This window comes from Salmo trutta, chromosome 24 (assembly GCF_901001165.1).
Source record: "Salmo trutta chromosome 24, fSalTru1.1, whole genome shotgun sequence".
Classification (NCBI taxonomy): Eukaryota; Metazoa; Chordata; class Actinopteri; order Salmoniformes; family Salmonidae; genus Salmo; species Salmo trutta.
Window position 1 is genome coordinate 9,560,959 of NC_042980.1, and position 18,636 is coordinate 9,579,594.

The window sequence follows — 18,636 nt, forward strand, 5'->3', positions numbered from 1 at the left end:
TTTATACCAGCATTTCACACGTGCAACAAGAGGGAAAATAACTCCTCACACAGAGATGCATACAAAGCTCCCCCACATTCCATTTGGCAAATCTTACCATAATACTATTCTCCTGATTCCTGCTTACAGGCAAAAACTAAAGCAGGAAGTACCAGTGACTCGCTCAATACGGAAGTGGTCAAATGAAGTGGATGCTACACTACAGGACTGTTTTGCTAGCACAGACTGGAATATATTCCAGGATTCATCCAATAGCATTGAGGAGTATAACATCAGCTTCATCAATATGTGCATTGACGACATCTTCCCCACAGTGAACGTACATACATATCCCAACCAGAAGCCATGGATTACAGGCAACATCCGCATCGAGCAAAAGGCTAGATCTGCTGCTTTCAAGGAGCAGGACCCTAATCCGGACGCTTATAAGAAATCCCTCTATGCCCGCAGACGAACCATCAAACAAGCAAAGCGTCAATACAGGATTAAGACTGAATCCTACTACACCGGGTCTGACGCTCGTCAGATGTAGCAGGGCTTGAAAACTTTTACGGATTACAAAGGGAAACCCAGATGCGAGCAGACGTGACGCGAGTGTACCAGATGAACTAAATGCCTTTTATGCTCGCTTCGTTAGATATTCTCACAGACCAGATTTGCCCTAAGGGGCTTTTATATAATTCTAATGCAGGGTTAATAATAATAATAATAATAATAATAATAATAATACATTTGTAAATAAGGATGCATTATGAAAGTAAAATGACATGCGCAAGAGACGGTGGTATATATTGTTTATCACAATTTTCTTTAAACAATTTTGGTCTTTAATGCAGGGCCGACAGACAAGTTCCTTACTTTTATAAAAAAATGTAACTGATATTGCAACCAAATTTCTATGGCTTGTTTAAAAAATAATAATATTTTGGAGATGTAGTTTCAAAGAACCAAAAGTGAGCGATTGTAATCCGAAAAGGGAAAAAGGCCATTCTTGAACATGGGGTGAGACATTCGTACTAATTTGTAAATAAAGCCAGATTTTTTTGTATTTTTTATTTATGTTTTTAGAGGGAGAGAAACCAAAAGCCCACCGTGCTTATTTTTCGAAAATCATCAGTCCACATGTCAAGTGAAATGCCCCCATTGTATTTACCCAAGTTCTCTCTTAACTTCAGAACCACCGACAGTTTGTTGTTGTTGCCTGATGCAGGACTCTAGTGCCAGAGGAGAGACGCCTCCATTAATTGCCACAGTTTAGACTACCAATAGATCAGCATTTTAACTCCCTCTTGTGATAGTGTGGTGCAATGACAGAATGCCACCATCTACAACAAACGGTCGCGGCATAAGCTCGCGGCATAAAGGAAGAACCACTAAGTATTCACCAGTGCTTAATTTTAACAGGATCCGGCACCTCTCAGATTTGGCTTTGTTTGTTCCGGCATCAATCATGTAATAGCGTGGTGATTCTTCTGTGTAATCATCCGATCCTGCCACACTGATTCCAGTCCTGCTCTCTTATTTGTACTTAGAGGTTATGCGGAGGGCTGGTGTTGCAAGGAACTGATCTTGACACAGGTCTTGGTAGTACTGGTCAGCTAGTGAAGAGGGCGTCCTTACATTATCATGTCACGTGTCGTCATCCTACTGAATTTTAATCGTGGGAAAGACAAATAAAAAATGGATAAGAAAAGGCAATCGAGTTTGATATTTTTTAAGTCCAAAAATCCTGAGAAAGATGGTGAATTGGACCCAGAACGAGCCAGATAACTGTCATTGCCGAAGAAGAGAAGTGATGGGCAAACTGTTTGCGATGCCTTAGCTAGCAGTGCTGCTAATCCCACCAGTTCAGCATCACCACCGGCACCTCCACTAGCGAGTCAGACTCAGCGGGAGACGGGGAGCTGGTGGGGGAGGGGGGCAGTGCTCGGAGCAGGTGCAATTTGCAGTACAAGAACAAGCAAACGTATTCAGCATACGTTTGGCTGGCTTGTCATGCAGAATTTAAAGTTGGACTGTACAACATGCAAAAAGGTATGGGGCTTGGGTCTAGAAACGACTGGAGGGATTAAACTAGCAAAAGAGTGGGTGGAATGTACAGTAAATTAACATCCTATGACGTAAAAAAAAAGAAAGAGAGCCCTCAGAAAAAAGGTTTTTGAAGACAAGGCTAGGAGAGGACACCCAGGTTATAGTTAACACTCAAAATGAAAAAAATACGCAACAGCTAGAGTGTTCAGAACAGACTTAGGAAGCTAAATGTCACAGCCCCAGGACTCTCAGGGAGTTAAATGGACTTGACATGGAGAGAGTCATAGTGGGAGGTTTTGAAAACTAAGGTAGGACTTTTTTTTCTTTACCTTCACAGTACATAACACAACTTTGTAATATGAACATGAAATTCCTATCATATGTGTGTTCTGCTGTAGCCTACCGTACATTGATTTATTTTATTTGAAGTTATATTCCGATATTGTGATATTTGTTCTACTGCTACATGTCTTGAAAATTATATGAAATTTGGGTCTTATAAGCCCCCCAGCTGAGAATTTACAATACCAGTCAAAAGTTGAGACACCTACTCATTCAAGGGTTTTTCTATTTTTTTACTATTTTCTACATTGTAGAATAATAGTGAAGACATCAAAATAATGAAATAACACATGGAATCATGTAGTAACGAAAAAGGTGTTAGGTCAAAATATATTTTATATGTGAGATTCTTCAAAGTAGCCACCCTTTGCCTTGACAGCTTTGCACACTCTTGGCATTCTCTCAACGAGATTCATGACATAGTAGTACCTGCAATGAATTTCAATTAACAGGTCTGCCTTGTTAAAAGTTAATTTGTGGAATTTCTTTCCTTCTTAATGCGTTTGAGCCAATCAGTTGTGTTGTGACAAGGTAGGGGTGGTATACAGAAGATTGCCCTATTTGGTAAAAGACCAAGTCCATATTATGGCAATAACAGCTCAAATAAGCAAAGGGAAAGAACAGTCCATCATTACTTTAAGACATGAAGGTCAGGCAAACCGCAAAATGTCAACCTTGAAAGTTTCTTCAAGTGCATTTGCAAAAACCAAGCGCTATGATGAAACTGGCTATCATGAGGACCACCAAAGGAAAAATAAATCCCACAGTTACCTCTGCTGCTGAGGATAAGTTCATTAGAGTTAACTGAACCTCAGATTGCAGCCCAAATAAATGCTTCACAGAGTTCAAGTAACAGACATCTCAACATCAACTGTTCAGAGGAGAGTGTGTGAATCAGGCCTTCATGGTCGAATTGCTGCAAAGAAACTACTACTAAAGGACACCAATAAAAAGAAGAGACTTGCTTTGGCCAAGAAACATGAGCAATGGACATTAGACCGGTGGAAATCTGTCCTTTGGTCTGATGAGTCCAAATGTGAGATTTTTGGTTCCAACTGCCGTGTAGGTGAACGGATGATCTCCGCATGTGTGGTTCTTACCGTGAAGCATGGAGGAGGTGGTGTGATGGTGCTTTGCTGGTGACACAGTCCGTGATTTATTTAGAATTTAAGACACACTTAACCAGCATGGCTACCATAGCATTCCTCAGCGATACGCCATCCCATCTGGATTTTGCACTTACATTTACATTTTAGTCATTTAGCAGACGCTCTGATCAAGAGCGAATTACAGTAGTGAATGCATACATACATTTCATACATTTTTTCTTTTTTTGTCTTTTTTCTCCGTACTGACCCCCCGTGGGAATCAAACCCACAACCCTGGTGTTGCAAACACCATGCTCTACCAACTGAGCCACATTTGTTTTTCAACAGGACAATGACCAAAAACACATCTCCAGGCTGTGTAAGGGCTATTTAACCAAGGAGAGTGATGGAGTGCTGCATCAGATGACCTGGCCTACACACAATCACCCGACCTCAACCCAATTGAGATGGTTTGGGATGAGTTGGACCGCAGAGTGAAAGAAAAGTAGCCAACAAGTGCTCAGCATATGTGGGAACTCCTTCAAGACTGTTGGAAAAGCATTCCAGGTGAAGCTGGTTGAGAGAATGCCAAGAGTGTGCAAAGCTGTCATCAAGGCAAAGAGTGGCTATTTTGAAGAATCTCAAATATGTTTTGATTTGTTTAACACTATATTTGGTTACTACATGATTCCATTTGTGTTATTTCATAGTTTTGATGTCCTCATTATTAATCTACAATGTAGAAAATTCTACAAATAAAGAAAAACCCTTGAATGAGTAGGTGGTTCCAAGTTTTGACTGGTACTGTATGTATGCATATGGCGGTTGTAGAAAATTTGACTTGTTTAAGCCCTGCAGCTATACTCAAGTATGTGGGCATACTGCAGTGACGTCTAAAATGCTTTGAATTAAATCAGCACCTTGGAGAGTGCTGTCTGTTTCACCACCATAGACAGTAGACTACTTGGCTGTTTACTCTATCTAAAGCTATGTTGTGTTTGACACTTTTTTTTCTCTCAATGTGTTCCGGTACTTCAGAGCCCCCCAGATAACCCCCCTACTCGTGCTCACTGTGTTCCGGGACCTCCCTATTTGACAAATTAAGCACTGGTATTCACACCCGAGTCAATACTTTGTAGAAACACCTTTGGTGGCGATTACAGCTATGAGTCGTCTTGGGTACGTATGTATCAGCTTTGCATATCTGGATTTGTGGATTTTCTTCCATTCTTCCTTGCAGATTTTCTTAACCTCTTAAATTAGATGGCAAGCGGCGGTAATTCGCAATCTTCAAGTTTTTTTATGGGATTCAAGTCTGGGGTTTGGGCTGGGCCACTCAAGGACTTTCACATTCTTGTTCTGAAGCCATTCCAGCGTTGCTTTGGCTGTATGCTTGGGGTCTTTGTCCTGTTGGAATGGAAATCTTCACCCCCAGTCTAATGTCATTTGCACTCTGAAGCAGGTTCTCGTCAAGGATTTGCCTGTATTTGGCTTCATTCATTGTTCCCTCTATCCTTACCAGTTTCCCAGCATCCCAATAGCATGATGCTGCCACCACCATGCTTCACTTTAGGAATGGTGTTAGACGGGTGATGAGCTGTGCCTGGTTTTCTCCAGACAGCGCTTTGCATTCAGGCCAAAGAGTTACATTTTTGTCTCATCAGATGACAGAATCTTTTGCCTTAGGCTATAAGTCTTTCACGTGCCTTTTTGCAAACTCCAGGCGTGCTGTCATGTGGCTTTCTCTCAGGAGTGGCTTCCATCTGGCCACTTTCCCATAAAGTCTAGATTAGTGAAGTGCTGTAGAGACTGTTATCCTTCTGGCAGGTTCTCCCATCTCAGCCAAGGAACTGTGTAGTTCTGTCAGAGTGGCCATTGGGTTCTTGGTCACCTCCATGACCAAGGTCCTTCTTGCCCGGTTGCTCAATTTGGTCGGAAGGCAAAATCTAGGCAGTCCGGTAGTTCCATATTTTTTTTTACATTTCCCAATAACGGAGATCCCAGGGCTCTTGGAAATGTTCAACACTCTAGAAATTGTTTTATACCCTTCCCCACATATATGTCTCATCACAATTCTCTCTGAGATCTACAGACAGTTCCTTGGACTTCATGGTATAGTTTCTGCTCTGACATGCACTGTCAACTGTGGGACATTATATAGACAACTGTGTTTCTTTCTAAATCATGTCCAAACAATTTGATTATACACAGGTAGACTTCAAATCAAGTTGTAGTGACATCAAGGATTATCAAAAGAAATTAGATGCACCTGAGCTCCTAGGGGTGGGAATACTTATGTAAATGAGATATGAATGCGTTTCATTATACAACTTTTTTTTATTTTATTCTAATAACATGTTCTCACTCATTACGGGGTATTGTGTGTAAATGGGTAAGAACAAAATCTATTGAATCTTTTGAATTCAGGATGTAAAAACAAAATGTGGATTAAGTAAAGGGTTATGAATACTTTCTGAAGGCACTGTAGTTTCTTATTTATGCATACAAATATGCACATGTGTATTTTTGTAAGAAAAAACAATTATGAATAGGAAATGAGGCTTACAAAGCCAATGATGAACAGCAGCATCATGCAGCATCAATCATGGACCCATGAAGGAAAACTGATGTGCACAATGATTGAGAGGTTGTGCTAATCCCACCCATCATGTGGTTAAGAAGCTTAATTTCCTACCATCTATACACGTCAGCCTCTTGCAGACAGTATGGCTGTGTTTTTATGGTCTGTACAAATCTAGTGGTGTACCGTTTGGCAGCAACATTGCTCCCGAGAGTGGAGAACGCAGTGTTTTCCCATTAGACCTAGTAACAAAGTGTACCTGTTGTCATGACGACCCCTGCCAGGACTTTCCGCCGCGCGTGGGGGGAGGTGAAGTTGTCCGTCAGCTCGCTGAACTTGTCCACAACCAGGCGAGAGACTGCGTCGGCGAGGACCTGGGACCGCACACACACACACACACACACACACACACACACACACACACACACACACACACACACACACACACACACACACACACACACACACACAGCAGAGATGTGACACGCAACACAACAACCACAGGCTTCAGGTAGAGGTTGCCTGTTTCAGATGAGTTTATCCTGCTCATTTCATCCTGATCAATCAAGTTGGGGGAGCTGATGACATCACGGATCAACAGTAAAAGCAAAAACCATTTTTGCTCGAGGACGATTTGAAGCGTTCCACCTTCAAGAAAAGAAGGAGAAGACAACTAGAGCACAGCCTTTGCAACTCAAGCAAGGAACCAACAGAAGAGCAACAAGCATAAGGACACCAACTCAGGACCAAAGGAGCAACCTGAAGGAGGAATCCCAAATTAACCAGAAAGTACACACAGCCATCTCCTCCTCCGGAGTACAACATCATTTAATGTTCAGGATCTCAAGGTCTTCACTTCTTGTCTTGCATTCTATTTCCTACCTTTTCATGATCATTTTCATTATGTTTGTAGATATTTTGATGTGTTATTAAATGCTGATTGTATAAAGAAATGGTGTGTCTATTCTGGTAAAGAACTTGCGAGAACAAAATGTGATTAGTGTTATTAAATGATTACAACCAAGGAGAGGCAATGGCTGAATGTGCACCAATTAACGGGATTAGTTCAAATATCACTTCCCAGATACTTCAGAGTCACCCAGTTGGAGTGGGGATAATTTGACTTTTGAATTCCGCGGGTTGGTTGCAGGCGGTGCAGAAACGTGTGGACGTCTCTGTTATCCTCTGGGGAACAAAACAGCCTGCCAAAAACAGTGAGGCAATTCCAGTCTGGCAATAACTGAACAGGGTATTCTATCACTCATGTTTCCCTGACTTTCTAATTAGCCCCGTCCATATGGAGCGCTAGGTTGATGGTCAATTTAATAAATATTAACCGACAAGAGAATTAATAGACCAATTAGCAGGTGCAGAATAATTGACACGAGCTGCCTGTTTGAAGGAAGCGGACCGATGACAAGTGGAGGGAGAGTAAAGAAAGAAAAAAAGCGGGAAATGGTCCTGGGGAGAAAAGACAATTGAAGCCATTGACAGTCTGCCCCACTAGCTGCTTACTTGGTGCAGACTGCACTCGCCGGCAGGACTGACAGTCACTTCTGTGATGACCAATCTTCATCCTCACCCCCAATTCTTATCAAACTGAACCAAGCTATATTGAGTCTTCGAAAAGAGCAGGCTTTAGAAAGGGATACCTTCTTTGAGCACCTGTGAGGCTGGGTTTACACTCCAAGCATTCTCAGTAGCAAAACGTGTATGTGGTAAAGTCACAAAGCAGTTACGGAGCACGGCTGGTGGAGTGCAAATCCAGCCTAAGGGATGAAGTCGAGCTAGATACAGTCTGACTCCCAGCTACAACACCCCGATAAACGTTTACTAAAACCTAGGCCTAACCACGGACTCAAGCTCTAGACACAACTCTGTCCCACAACAATGTGTGAGTCGCACCGTACCATCGTATTACATTTGAAGGGAAATCACATTCAGTTTTGAAAGTGTTTAAAAACAACATCTTCAGAAAGGGTGCTTTTATTCAGGCTAACAAGTGACTTAACTAAAATAATTGCACTTCAAATTTCCTACAAAATTAACCCCAACTCTAAACTCTGGGAACCCCTTTGAGTGCCTCAATTGAATAGGTCTCAAATCTAGGTAGGAAAGAGCCTGGACAGTCAATAGTGGATGTTTCAACAAGACTAAAAAAAGGAGAGGTAAATTAAGATAGAAGCATGCTTTTCCTGGTGTTCTCAGCTGGCGATTAGGGGAGCCTGATTGGGAGATGTGTAAATAGATGTCTCGCATGCATACACATCATCTCAGTACTAAAGCGCCTTACATTTTCATCTCCTGTCTCATCTTCTATCATCCTTCGGGCCTGATCGTTTCATCTTCATTTTCAATGAATGTCTCAAACCCAGCGATGATTGGCAAGAGCACTAAATGTCCCGTGGGGACTTTCATGAAGAAAATACTTTAAAATATGAGGTAGTAGAGGCATGTGACAGACACTGACGTTCTTTAGATAAGCGCAAAGATATTATAATTAAGAGAGAGGAGATATTGCTAATTCCAGTTGTGAAAATACCTTTGTGTCCTCAGTTTTAAAAACCACACAAGCCAATAGAAAGTTTCCCCAGTTTACAATATAACAAAAGACCTATTCTCAAACTCTCATTCTCAGCAGATGGGTTTCTTTGACCAAAACATCCAGATATTTATAAATATTTAATGCACTCCCATATTAATAATAAAAAATCACAACAGTTTGAGAAAGCCTTGCATAAGTGTTTTGGCTATCCATAATATATTACAGAGAAGACATACTTTCTGGGGAAGCTCTGTTTTGGACTCTAGGGTGTTAGACCTTTGTGCTTGAGGGCATAAGTGCCGTGATTCCTTTGTTCAGCGCCTGAAAACGTTACATGTAGAGTATAAACCGTGTCACTCATCCCCATTAAAAACGTTTCACCCTGTTTTTTTTTTCCACAGTCAGTGAGTGCAGATACAATTTTGGTGCTATGACCTGTTCTAAAAGGGTCTTGACTGGGGTCAGAGAGGGCTACTTCAGAGAGACCTAGGTTTGGGCTCTTACCTGGGGTAGGTGGAGCTGCAGTCCCTCTCTGGGGATGGGCTGTCGGGAGGGCGTCTGGTCCAGCTGCATGTTGAAGAGGGCTGAGAGGGCTGCCTGGGCGGCCCGGGCCTTGGCCAGCTTCTTGTTTCGTCCAGAGCCCTCGAACTGCTGTGAGTCCACCGACACCTGCATGACAAAGTTCTTTGCATGGCTCTCGCCGCTCTCGGACAAAAAGTCATACTTGAGACCCGGCCTCAGCTCATTGAGAATCATGACAGGGTTCTTGCCGCTCGAGGGCGAGGTGAAGGATGAGGGAGGGGGCAACAGGGCCTGGGCTAAGTTAGCACCTGGAGTAGAAGGCATGGAGTACTCTCCCAGCGAGTTTAAGCAGCCGCTGCCATTGGAGCCCAGGTAAAAGGAGTCCTCGGGCGGTGCGGGCGTCTCAAACCCGTTGAAGAGCATGTCTGGGAAGTCGGCCTGGTCGGATGTGAAGTCTGTGTTGACTGTCAGTGTCCGGCCCATAGCCAGGTGCGCTTCGGAGGCATTGGGGAACTGGACAAAGGAGCGCAGTGCCTTCTCTGCCGCATTCAGCTTGGCCTTCTTCTTGGTGGGACCTGAGCCCTCGAACAGCTGCCCATTGACCTCGACGGTCATGACAAACACGGGAGCGTGGACTGGACCCGTTTGAGATAGCAGCTTATACAGCAGCCCCGGCTTAATTTCATTCAGCTGCATAAGGGCATTCTTGGGTAGAACCGGGCCTGGCGTTTTCTTACGCTTCTTGGCCCGGAACTTGGAGTGCGTGTGACCATTGTTTCCCTCCTCTAAGGGGCGCTTCCTGCTGCCCCCGCCACTGCCGTTGGGGAGCTGCTCAGCCACAGCCTCCCCCTCTTTGGAGGAGACGTTGTCCAGGTTACGGTTTTCCTTTACGTCGGTGCTGCTCGAACCTGCGGTGCCCAGAAAGAGTAACTTACAACGCCTTCGTTGCAGGATCTTGTAAATGTAAAATTTATAGATTCCTATATCACTCTTTGGAACTGAACTGGTGATGTGTGCTATGTTTATTTGTTAGAGAGGCTTAAACTGATATTACATTGACCCCAAAGTATCAAACATACATCTCATGAGGAAAATCCATTTAGCAATTAAGTTTCGCCAAAATAGCCAATAATTGTCATAATGATAGGACAGTACTTTTTTGGATACTCAAGGGAAGTTGGATTCTATAGCATTGCAAGAAGGATTTAATCTATACAATAACTATGTAAATGGGGAAATAAGTGATGGGAAATATTGTAAAAATTAGGCCAGCACAACAAAATAAATATTGAGTTCCTCCCTCTACATAAGGGAGAACTATTTGCATTTGCTAGCCTTGGTCAGGCAGGTTTCTGTTGATATGTCAGTTTAGGGAGGGGTCAGGGGGAAAATATGTGGAAGAGTTGGGGTACGCACACGCACGCATACGAACACACTGATTTTCACTTTACAGGCAGATTTGATTACCTGTTCTTCACCCCACAAGTATCGTTACTCTTATCTGCTGGCTTTTTATTGATAGGTTGGCGTTAGAGTGCTGCGCTAGCTCTCATCATAGTGGAATTGCAGCTCTAGAATATTCTAAGGAACACACATCACCTGGTCCTGTTGGCAAAGCGGATGGAATGTTGGCAAAATTTTCATTTATAACATCCTCCAGCAAAGGCTTGATAGGTTACTCCTTTCGGTACTCAGGGGAGAGAGAACCGGCAGTGCAAATTACAGGGTTTATTGGGAAGATGGAGGGTGCAGGGAAGAGTGCGAGGAAGAGCAAGGAAAGAGGACACATTCCGCAAGACCAACAAAGTCTGACAAGGATGAAAGGGTCCAACCTGAGATTACAAACCTCCGTGACGTTTTTAGATCTTTAGACAACCTAATTGATCTGATAACTTTCTGGTAACGCAGAGCTCTACTTTTCAAAAACATATCAAACTATGCATTTTCAAACTAGATGAGATCAGAGCTCTTCAGAGGCTCTGTTGGGGTTTCCATTGACTTCTGAACACAGAATCCGTAGCTTCAGACAGGCGCTGATGTTCGTCAAGTTTCTGCACACTAAAATAGAGGGCACATCCCACAAGCAAGACAAAAAAATCCTGCTCTCACGCGTTTCCAAATTCTAGTCTCTTATATACCCAGACTAATATGGAGCGCTACCCCTCCTTATAATGTGCCCATGCCTTTTTTATTTAACTAGGCAAGTCAGTTAAGAACAAATTCTTATTTACAATGACGGCCCAGGAACAGTGGGTTAACTGCCTTGTTCAAGGATGTTCTTTAATAGCCTTAAAGGATGTTCCACTCAAACAAAAATGTACATTATTTCATTTACTTTGGATGTAGTTGATTCCAAGACAGTTTTCAGATATGCATTTGCCTCGTGTGATTTAAGGTACAGTATGTATACATTACGCAACATGGAAGTGTGTGAGTGCTTTTCGGAGGAGGTCTTGAAGTGGGGAGTAATACTGACACATTGAGAATAGGCTGGTGGACTCTGGGGTAGCCATGCACAAGCCAGGCAAGAAAGAGTCTTAACAAGGGGATGTATGGGTAATAACTACAAAGGAGAAAAACCAAAGGCATGAATACTGTAACATTAAGAAGTGGCTTTTGCCATTATAGACAGTGTACAAAACATTAAGAACACCTGCTCTTTCCGTGATAGACTAACCAGGTGAATCAAGGTGAAAGCTATGATCCCTTATTGATGTTACTTGTTAAATCCACTTCAAATCAGTGTAGATGAAGGGGAGGAGACAGGTTAAAGAAGGATTCTTAAGCCTTGAGACATGGATTGTGTATGTGTGCCATTCAGATGGTGAATGGTCAAGATAAAAGATATAAGCGCCTTTGAACGGGGTATGGTAGTAGGTGCCAGGTGCACCGGTTTGTGTCAAGAACTGAAATGCTGCTGGGTTTTTCCACGCTCAACAGTTTCCCGTGTGTATCAAGAATGGTCCACCACCCAAAAGGACATGCAGCCAACTTGAACATTTTAGGAAGCATTGGAGTCAACATGGGCCAGCATCCCTGGGGAACGCTTTCGACACCCTGTAGAGTCCATGTCGCGACGAATTGAGGCTGTTTTGAGGACAAAAGGAAATGTTTCGTACACTCAGTGAAAGTTGACTTTTGATGAGTCAATTAATACATAGGCCTAATTACTTTCATTTCAGTACAGCTACAGAAAATGTAAATGTCTCGTCGATTTCAGTCGAGCACCTTAATATCATTGACGCTTTTGCGTATTTTGAATATCAGTGAGCATGTTCCGAACACTGTTATTCAAACTGGAATCCAGCCGGTATGAATGTGAGCATACTTGAGGAACAAACAAATATGATAAACTCCTCCTGGTGTTCAAGTAAATTACACATTTCCATTGCTCAAAGTAATATTTTTTGTAGCCATCTTTACAGTGGCTAACTAAACCTGGAGATAAATGATAACAATAGTCCCAGTATCAAAACTCCATAAAATGTCCCCCTCTGCTTTGAGCCAGTTGCTAGCGTTTTGAAAAAAATGTACAGAAATCGGCCAATTGTAATGAAGGTGACATTGTCAGCAGGCCCTCAGTGTGAAACCGGTACGTGAAACTACAATGGCAACCATCCATTTCATCCTGGGATAGACCAGGTAGCCATTTCTTCGGTCTGTTCAGAGAGGTGGGGATCTAGGGCAGAGACTCATTCATACGCACGGCTGCTGGAGCTCAGGGCTCAGATTCCTCCCAAAATGTCCAATTAAATTTGAATGTGTGAGTGAGGATGACATTTTTTTTTTAAAGGGTGTGCATAGAGCAATATAAGTTGAATCCAAGGAATTTATGGAGTTCTGCAGTGAGGTTTCCTTATGTGCGGTGCTTGTAGTTTGTGTATGTCCTTTGTGTATGTCCTTTGTGTATGTCCTTTGTGTATGTCCTTTGTGTGTGTCTAAGCAGGGGATCCAGTAAGGGAACAAATGGACACAGGCACAGACAGACAATTGGACAAAGAGAGACGGACACACTCACTCATGTTCTCCTCTTCATCCACGTCCATGATGAAGAGCTTCTGCTGGGGCCGGGGCTGCCGAGCTCCGGCTCCACCTGAGAGCAACACGAGAGGAAGGGACGGTCAGTCAAACTCAACCTAGATGTCTCTACCACAAATAACACACGTGCCCATGTGAAGACACAAACACGTACAACTATAATAGAGGGGACCGAGTGTTTGGGGGGGGGGGGGGGTGTCTGGGTTCCTTCCCTAATGGGCAGGGGCTGCTGAAAGTGCATAAAAAAAATCTAAATATTCATATGTACACACACCCATACCCACAACCAGTGCAGTGAGAGGAAAACGCCACAGCCAGGTTAAGCCTACGGTGAGTGTATAAATATTCAGAGGTGAATACTAATCTGGGCGAGAGAGGAGAGAGGGCCCGGTGGTGACAGGCCATAATAGTCGGAAGCAGTGTATTGTGACTTTAATATCCGTCTGATTAGACCTCATTTCCAGCTGCCTGCCGGGAGATATACAGCCATTGACATGGACATGCCTTTTAGCCGGGCCTGACACAGACTGCCATTTATCCGGCAGTAGAAAATGCACTACAGTACACGAACAGTTGTACCGTACAGCAAAGCCGATGGATTTCTAGGTGAGCAGAATTGGGTTCATGCACTTGGTATCTGTGCGAGATGGTTCTCTGCAGGTGAATGCAGTGTCTGGCCATCAGTCACCAAGGAAAGGCCTGGAAGATTTCTACGGAGATTTCTACTGCGATCATACTTGAAATCTTTAAGTCATACATCAAGAACACACAGTTGTACTAGAGGATTGCCTGTGAGCCCTAACTATCTCAAGAGGAAAATTATCTACTGTTAAAGCACTCAATATGTATTACTCTAGGGACATTGAACAAATATATTTACAGTACCAGTCAAAAGTTTGCACATACCTACGCATTCAAGGGTTTTTATTTATTTGTTTTACTATTTTATGCATTGTAGAATAATAGTTTAGACATCAACTATGAAACAACACCTATGGAATCATGCAGTATCAAAAAGTGTTAAACAAATTTAAATATATTTTAGATTCTTCACAGTAGTCACCCTTTGCCTTGATGACAGCTTTGCACACTCTTGGCATTCTCTCAAACAGCTTTATGAGGAATGCTTTTCCAACAGTCTTGAAGGAGTTGCCACATATGCTGACCATTTGTTGGCTGCTTTTCCTTCACTCTGTGGTCCAACTCATGCCAAACCATCTCAATTGGGTTGAGGTTGGGTGATTGTGGAGGCCAGGTCATCTGATGCAGCACTCCATCACTCTCATTCTTGGTCAAATAGCCCTTACACCGCCTGGGGATGTGTTTTGAGTCATTGCCCTGTTGAAAAACAAATGACAGTCCAATTAAACAGATGGGATGGCGTATAACTGTAGAATTCTGTGGTAGCCATGCTGGTTAAGTGTGCCTTAAATTCTAAATAAATCACAGACAGTTTCACCAGCAAAGCACCCCTACACCATCACATCTCCTCCTTCATGCTTCACGGTGGGAACCATACATGCGGAGATCATCCGTTCACCTTCTCTGCGTCTCACAAAGACACGGCAGTTGGTACCAAAAATCTCTAATTGGGACTCATCAGACCAAAAGGACAGATTTCCACCGGTCTAATGTCCATTGCTCGTGTTTCTTGGCCCAAGCAAGTGTCTTCTTATTGGTGTCCTTTAGTAGTGGTTTCTTTGCGTGAATCATGGTCGAATTGCTGCAGTCTCCTCTGAACAGTTGATATTGAGATGTGTCTGTTACTTGAACTCTGCAAAGCATTTATTCGGGCTGCAATATGAGGTGCAATTAACTCTAATGAACTTATCCTCTGCAGCAGAGGTAACTCTGGGTCTTAACTTTCCTGTGGCGGTCCTCATGAGAGCCAGTTTCATAATAGCGCTAGGTTTTTGCGACTGCACTTGAAGAAACCTTCAAAGTTCTTGAAATTTTCCGGATTGACTGACCTTCATGTCTTAAAGTAATGATGGACTGTCGTTTCTCTTTTCTTATTTGAGCTGTTCTTGCCATATTATGGACTTGGTCTTTTACCAAATAGGGCTATCTTCTTTATAACACACCTACCTTGTCACAACACAACTGATTGGCTCAAATGCATTAAGGAAATACATTCCATTCAATTAACAAGGCACACCTGTTAATTGAAATGTATTCCAGGTGACTACCTCATGAAGCTGGTTGAGAGAATGCCAAGAGTGTGCAAAGCTGTCATCAAGGCAAAGGGTGGCTACTTTGAAGAATCTAAAATCTAAAATATATTTTCATTTGTTTAACACTTTTTTGGTTGTTACATAATTCCATACATGTCAAAACTATGAAATAACATCTACTATTTTGCAATGTAGAAAATAGTAAAAAAAAAAAGATATAAACCCTTGAATGAGTAGGTGTCCAAACTTTTGACTGGCACTGTGTGTTTTCAGAACCTGTTAAATTTATGTCGAATTTTATATAAGGCTGTTACCAAATGTGATGAATTATTTGAATCTTCTACCAAGAAGTAACAAATAATTCTACTACATATATCAACTTTCCAATTCCAGTCTTAAATAGCAGTGTTGATCATGTTCGTATTGAACATAGCCCAGATCCAGGCCCAGACATGAACACCCAAGAGAGTGCGTAGTTTGTTTCTGGCCTAGAAAGAAATGCTCTTTGCTAATAATCACATTCTCTTATGGGAATACGTTTTCTGTTTTCCCCAGTCCAATGTACTGCTCTTCATCCTTGAGCAGCTATAGTATGTAACATATGTAGAAATTATGATGGCCATGTGTACAACAGTCGTCCTTCCATGGAACCACTTAGACTAGAACTTCGACAACTAGAAAAAATCATTGCATAGAACATTTCACGTCAGCCCTTTAGCGAAGTAAGTCGATGAGAATTTCTCTTTTATAATAACATCCTAGTAGTCAAGAGGTGAATGGAACCGGAGACACACGCAATACACACACACGTGCCGGTCTAACAGCTTGGTCCCCCTAAAACTACAGCAGAAGTGAAGCAGGAGTGCGGAAATCATGATGAACCCAATGAGAGAGAGCGAGTGATGATGATGGGGAGCAGATTGTGCTGATTCCAGCTCTCTGCCTTGTTCCCATGCACCATTCCTCATGACCGACACTTTAAGCTAAATTAAATGGCCTAATTAATCTTGGCTAATGGTGGGTGACAGCAAATATGCTTGCACAATTATGACCCTATTAAAGACTAATACTCAGTCCTATGATTGAAAATGAAAAGGGGCGGTTGTGAGGGGGTTAGTTGGGTGGGGGTAGGAGGGATTATATGTTTTAGGTAGCCAAGTCAAACTCCAGCCAGGTGTCCTTCCTTCGTCCAATGATTCCCCATCCTCCCCCCCACCCCGCACCTCCCCACCTTGTACCCTATTTCACCCGAAGGCTTGAACGCTAAATGCCTCTTTGGCGATTAGAGGTTTCGAGATTCGCCCATTTAGGCTGGCTCGTGCGCCCGTCGCTTTTTATTATGAGGTCTCAGAGCCGTTTCACCGCTTCGGGTCAGCCGCTCATGAATCAGTAAGCAGCCGTGAGATCTGTTCCAATCTAAGGCCAGCGCATCTACAGCATTCATAAAAACTAAGCTGTAAGGACAAATAAAAGCCAGTGGTGAGTTAGGGCCAAGGACACAACAAAGGCAGAACCAGAGACCTGTCTGGTCATTCAGCCCAACTAACTAATAAGTTGTCTGTCGATGATCTGAGGGAAAAGTCTTGTTAGGGTATTAGTGGCATCACTTTATGCCTCAGTAGCCAGATGAAGGGTGCCAGGCCGGGGTACCAGAGTGCTGGATGGCCAGCTCAGCCCTGCTTAGACCCAGTGTTAGCACAGCTGCATCTGTTTGGCCTCAGTGTTTGCCCACAGTCAATCCACAGAGGCCGCATTTAACCAGCTGCTGTTTTGCTTCACATGGGTCAGTGGCTGTAAAAAGTAATCGATGTAGAGAGGAGCATCCTGTCCAGTGGTGTAAAGTACTGAAGTAAAAATACTTTAAAGTACTACTTAAGTATAGATACCCCAAAAAACAACTTTACTTTTTATATTTTTGACAACTTTTACTCCACTACATTCCTGAAGATAATGTTCCTTTTTCTCCATACATTTTTCACTGGCACCCAAAAGTAGTTGTTACATTTTGAATGCTCAGGCAGGACAGCAATATGGTCCAATTCACATACCTATTCATATAAAGTGTTGCCATACCTAGTGCCTCTGATCTGGAGGACTCACTAAACACAAATACTGCATTTGTAAATAATGTCTGACTGTGTCCCTGGCTGTCCGTACATTTTAAAAACAAGAACATCAAGGGGCCTCCCGAGTGGCGCAGCGGTCTAAGGCACTGCATTTCAGTGCTAGCTGCGTTACTACAGATCCTGGTTCGATACAGCTGGCTGCAACCGGGAGGCCCCTTGATGTTCTTGTTTTTAAAATATACGGACAGCCAGGGACACACTCAGACACGATGCTAAGCACAATTTGCCCAGCGTCGTCCAGGTTAGGGGAGGGTTTGGCCGGCCGGGATGTCCTCGTCCCATCGCGCTCTAGCGACTCCTGTGGCGGGCTGGGCGCATGCACGCTGACACGGTAGTCAGGTGTACGGCATTTCCTCTGACACATTGGATGCGGCTGGCTTCCGGGTTAAGTGTGCAGTGTGTCAAGAAGCAGTGCGGCTTGGCTGGGTTGTGTTTTGGAGGACGCACAGCTCTCAACCCTCACCTCTCCCGAGTCCAACACGGGAGTTGCAGCGATGGGACAAGACTAACAACCAATTGGATATGATGAAAATTGGGTTACAATATTTGGTGGGGAATAAATAAAAAACTAAGAACATTATACCATCTGGTTTGCTTAATATAAGGAATTTTACCCAAGTATGACAATTGAGTACTTTTTCCACCACTGGTCCTGCCCAGTTCTCAACTTTCATACCAGATTTAAGAGAGAGATTCCTTCCAAATTCCTATGATTCAATAGGGTGTTCTTTAGAATTAAAATTGTTGGGCGCAAATTGGTGTCAACGATCAGCGTGTCATATCAGTGTTCCACTCTGGCTACGGAAAGTAAGAATGGCGAGTCATTGACACGATGGCAACACAACTACAACGATTGCCAAAATATTTTAACTAAAAGAACAACGTTGACGTCAGTGGCATAACGTTCAGTCTCAAAGCTAAAGATGTGTGGTTTAACCAGTAGATTATGCTTATGATTATTAGATACTTATTATCGGGTTAGAGGTCTTGCACTGGTAGATGTGTGCTCCTCTTCTTTATTCCTTATGCCAAACAATACCATATCCCACCAGTTGTGAAAGGAGCTGGTTTCAGAAGTATTTCAATGGAAGGTTGGGGCGAGGGAGGGGGAGAGAAAAGATGAGAAAGAAGATGAGAAAACTCAAATTCAATCACGACGGCGTGAGGGCCTGAGGGAAATAAGGTGTTT

At 43.1% G+C, this 18,636-nt stretch overlaps 1 protein-coding gene across 7 annotated transcripts in view; it reads right to left on the reverse strand.

Annotated features, from left to right (window-relative positions):
* The window catches only part of LOC115160647 (double-stranded RNA-specific editase 1), a 197,750-nt gene that overhangs the window by 29,559 nt on the left and 149,555 nt on the right, over positions 1-18,636 (reverse strand). For 6 of the 7 annotated variants that reach the window (XM_029710887.1, XM_029710884.1, XM_029710881.1 and 3 more), the window contains 3 exons: positions 13,128-13,202; positions 9,092-10,017; positions 6,302-6,416 (listed from right to left, as the gene is read on the reverse strand). In XM_029710887.1, coding sequence (XP_029566747.1) covers positions 6,302-6,416; positions 9,092-10,017; positions 13,128-13,155 — 1,069 coding nt within the window. In that variant the 5' untranslated portion in view covers positions 13,156-13,202. Of the gene's footprint in view, positions 1-6,301; positions 6,417-9,091; positions 10,018-13,127; positions 13,203-14,210; positions 14,230-18,636 lie in introns of those variants that run through there. The other variant, XM_029710886.1, reaches the window with a different exon arrangement.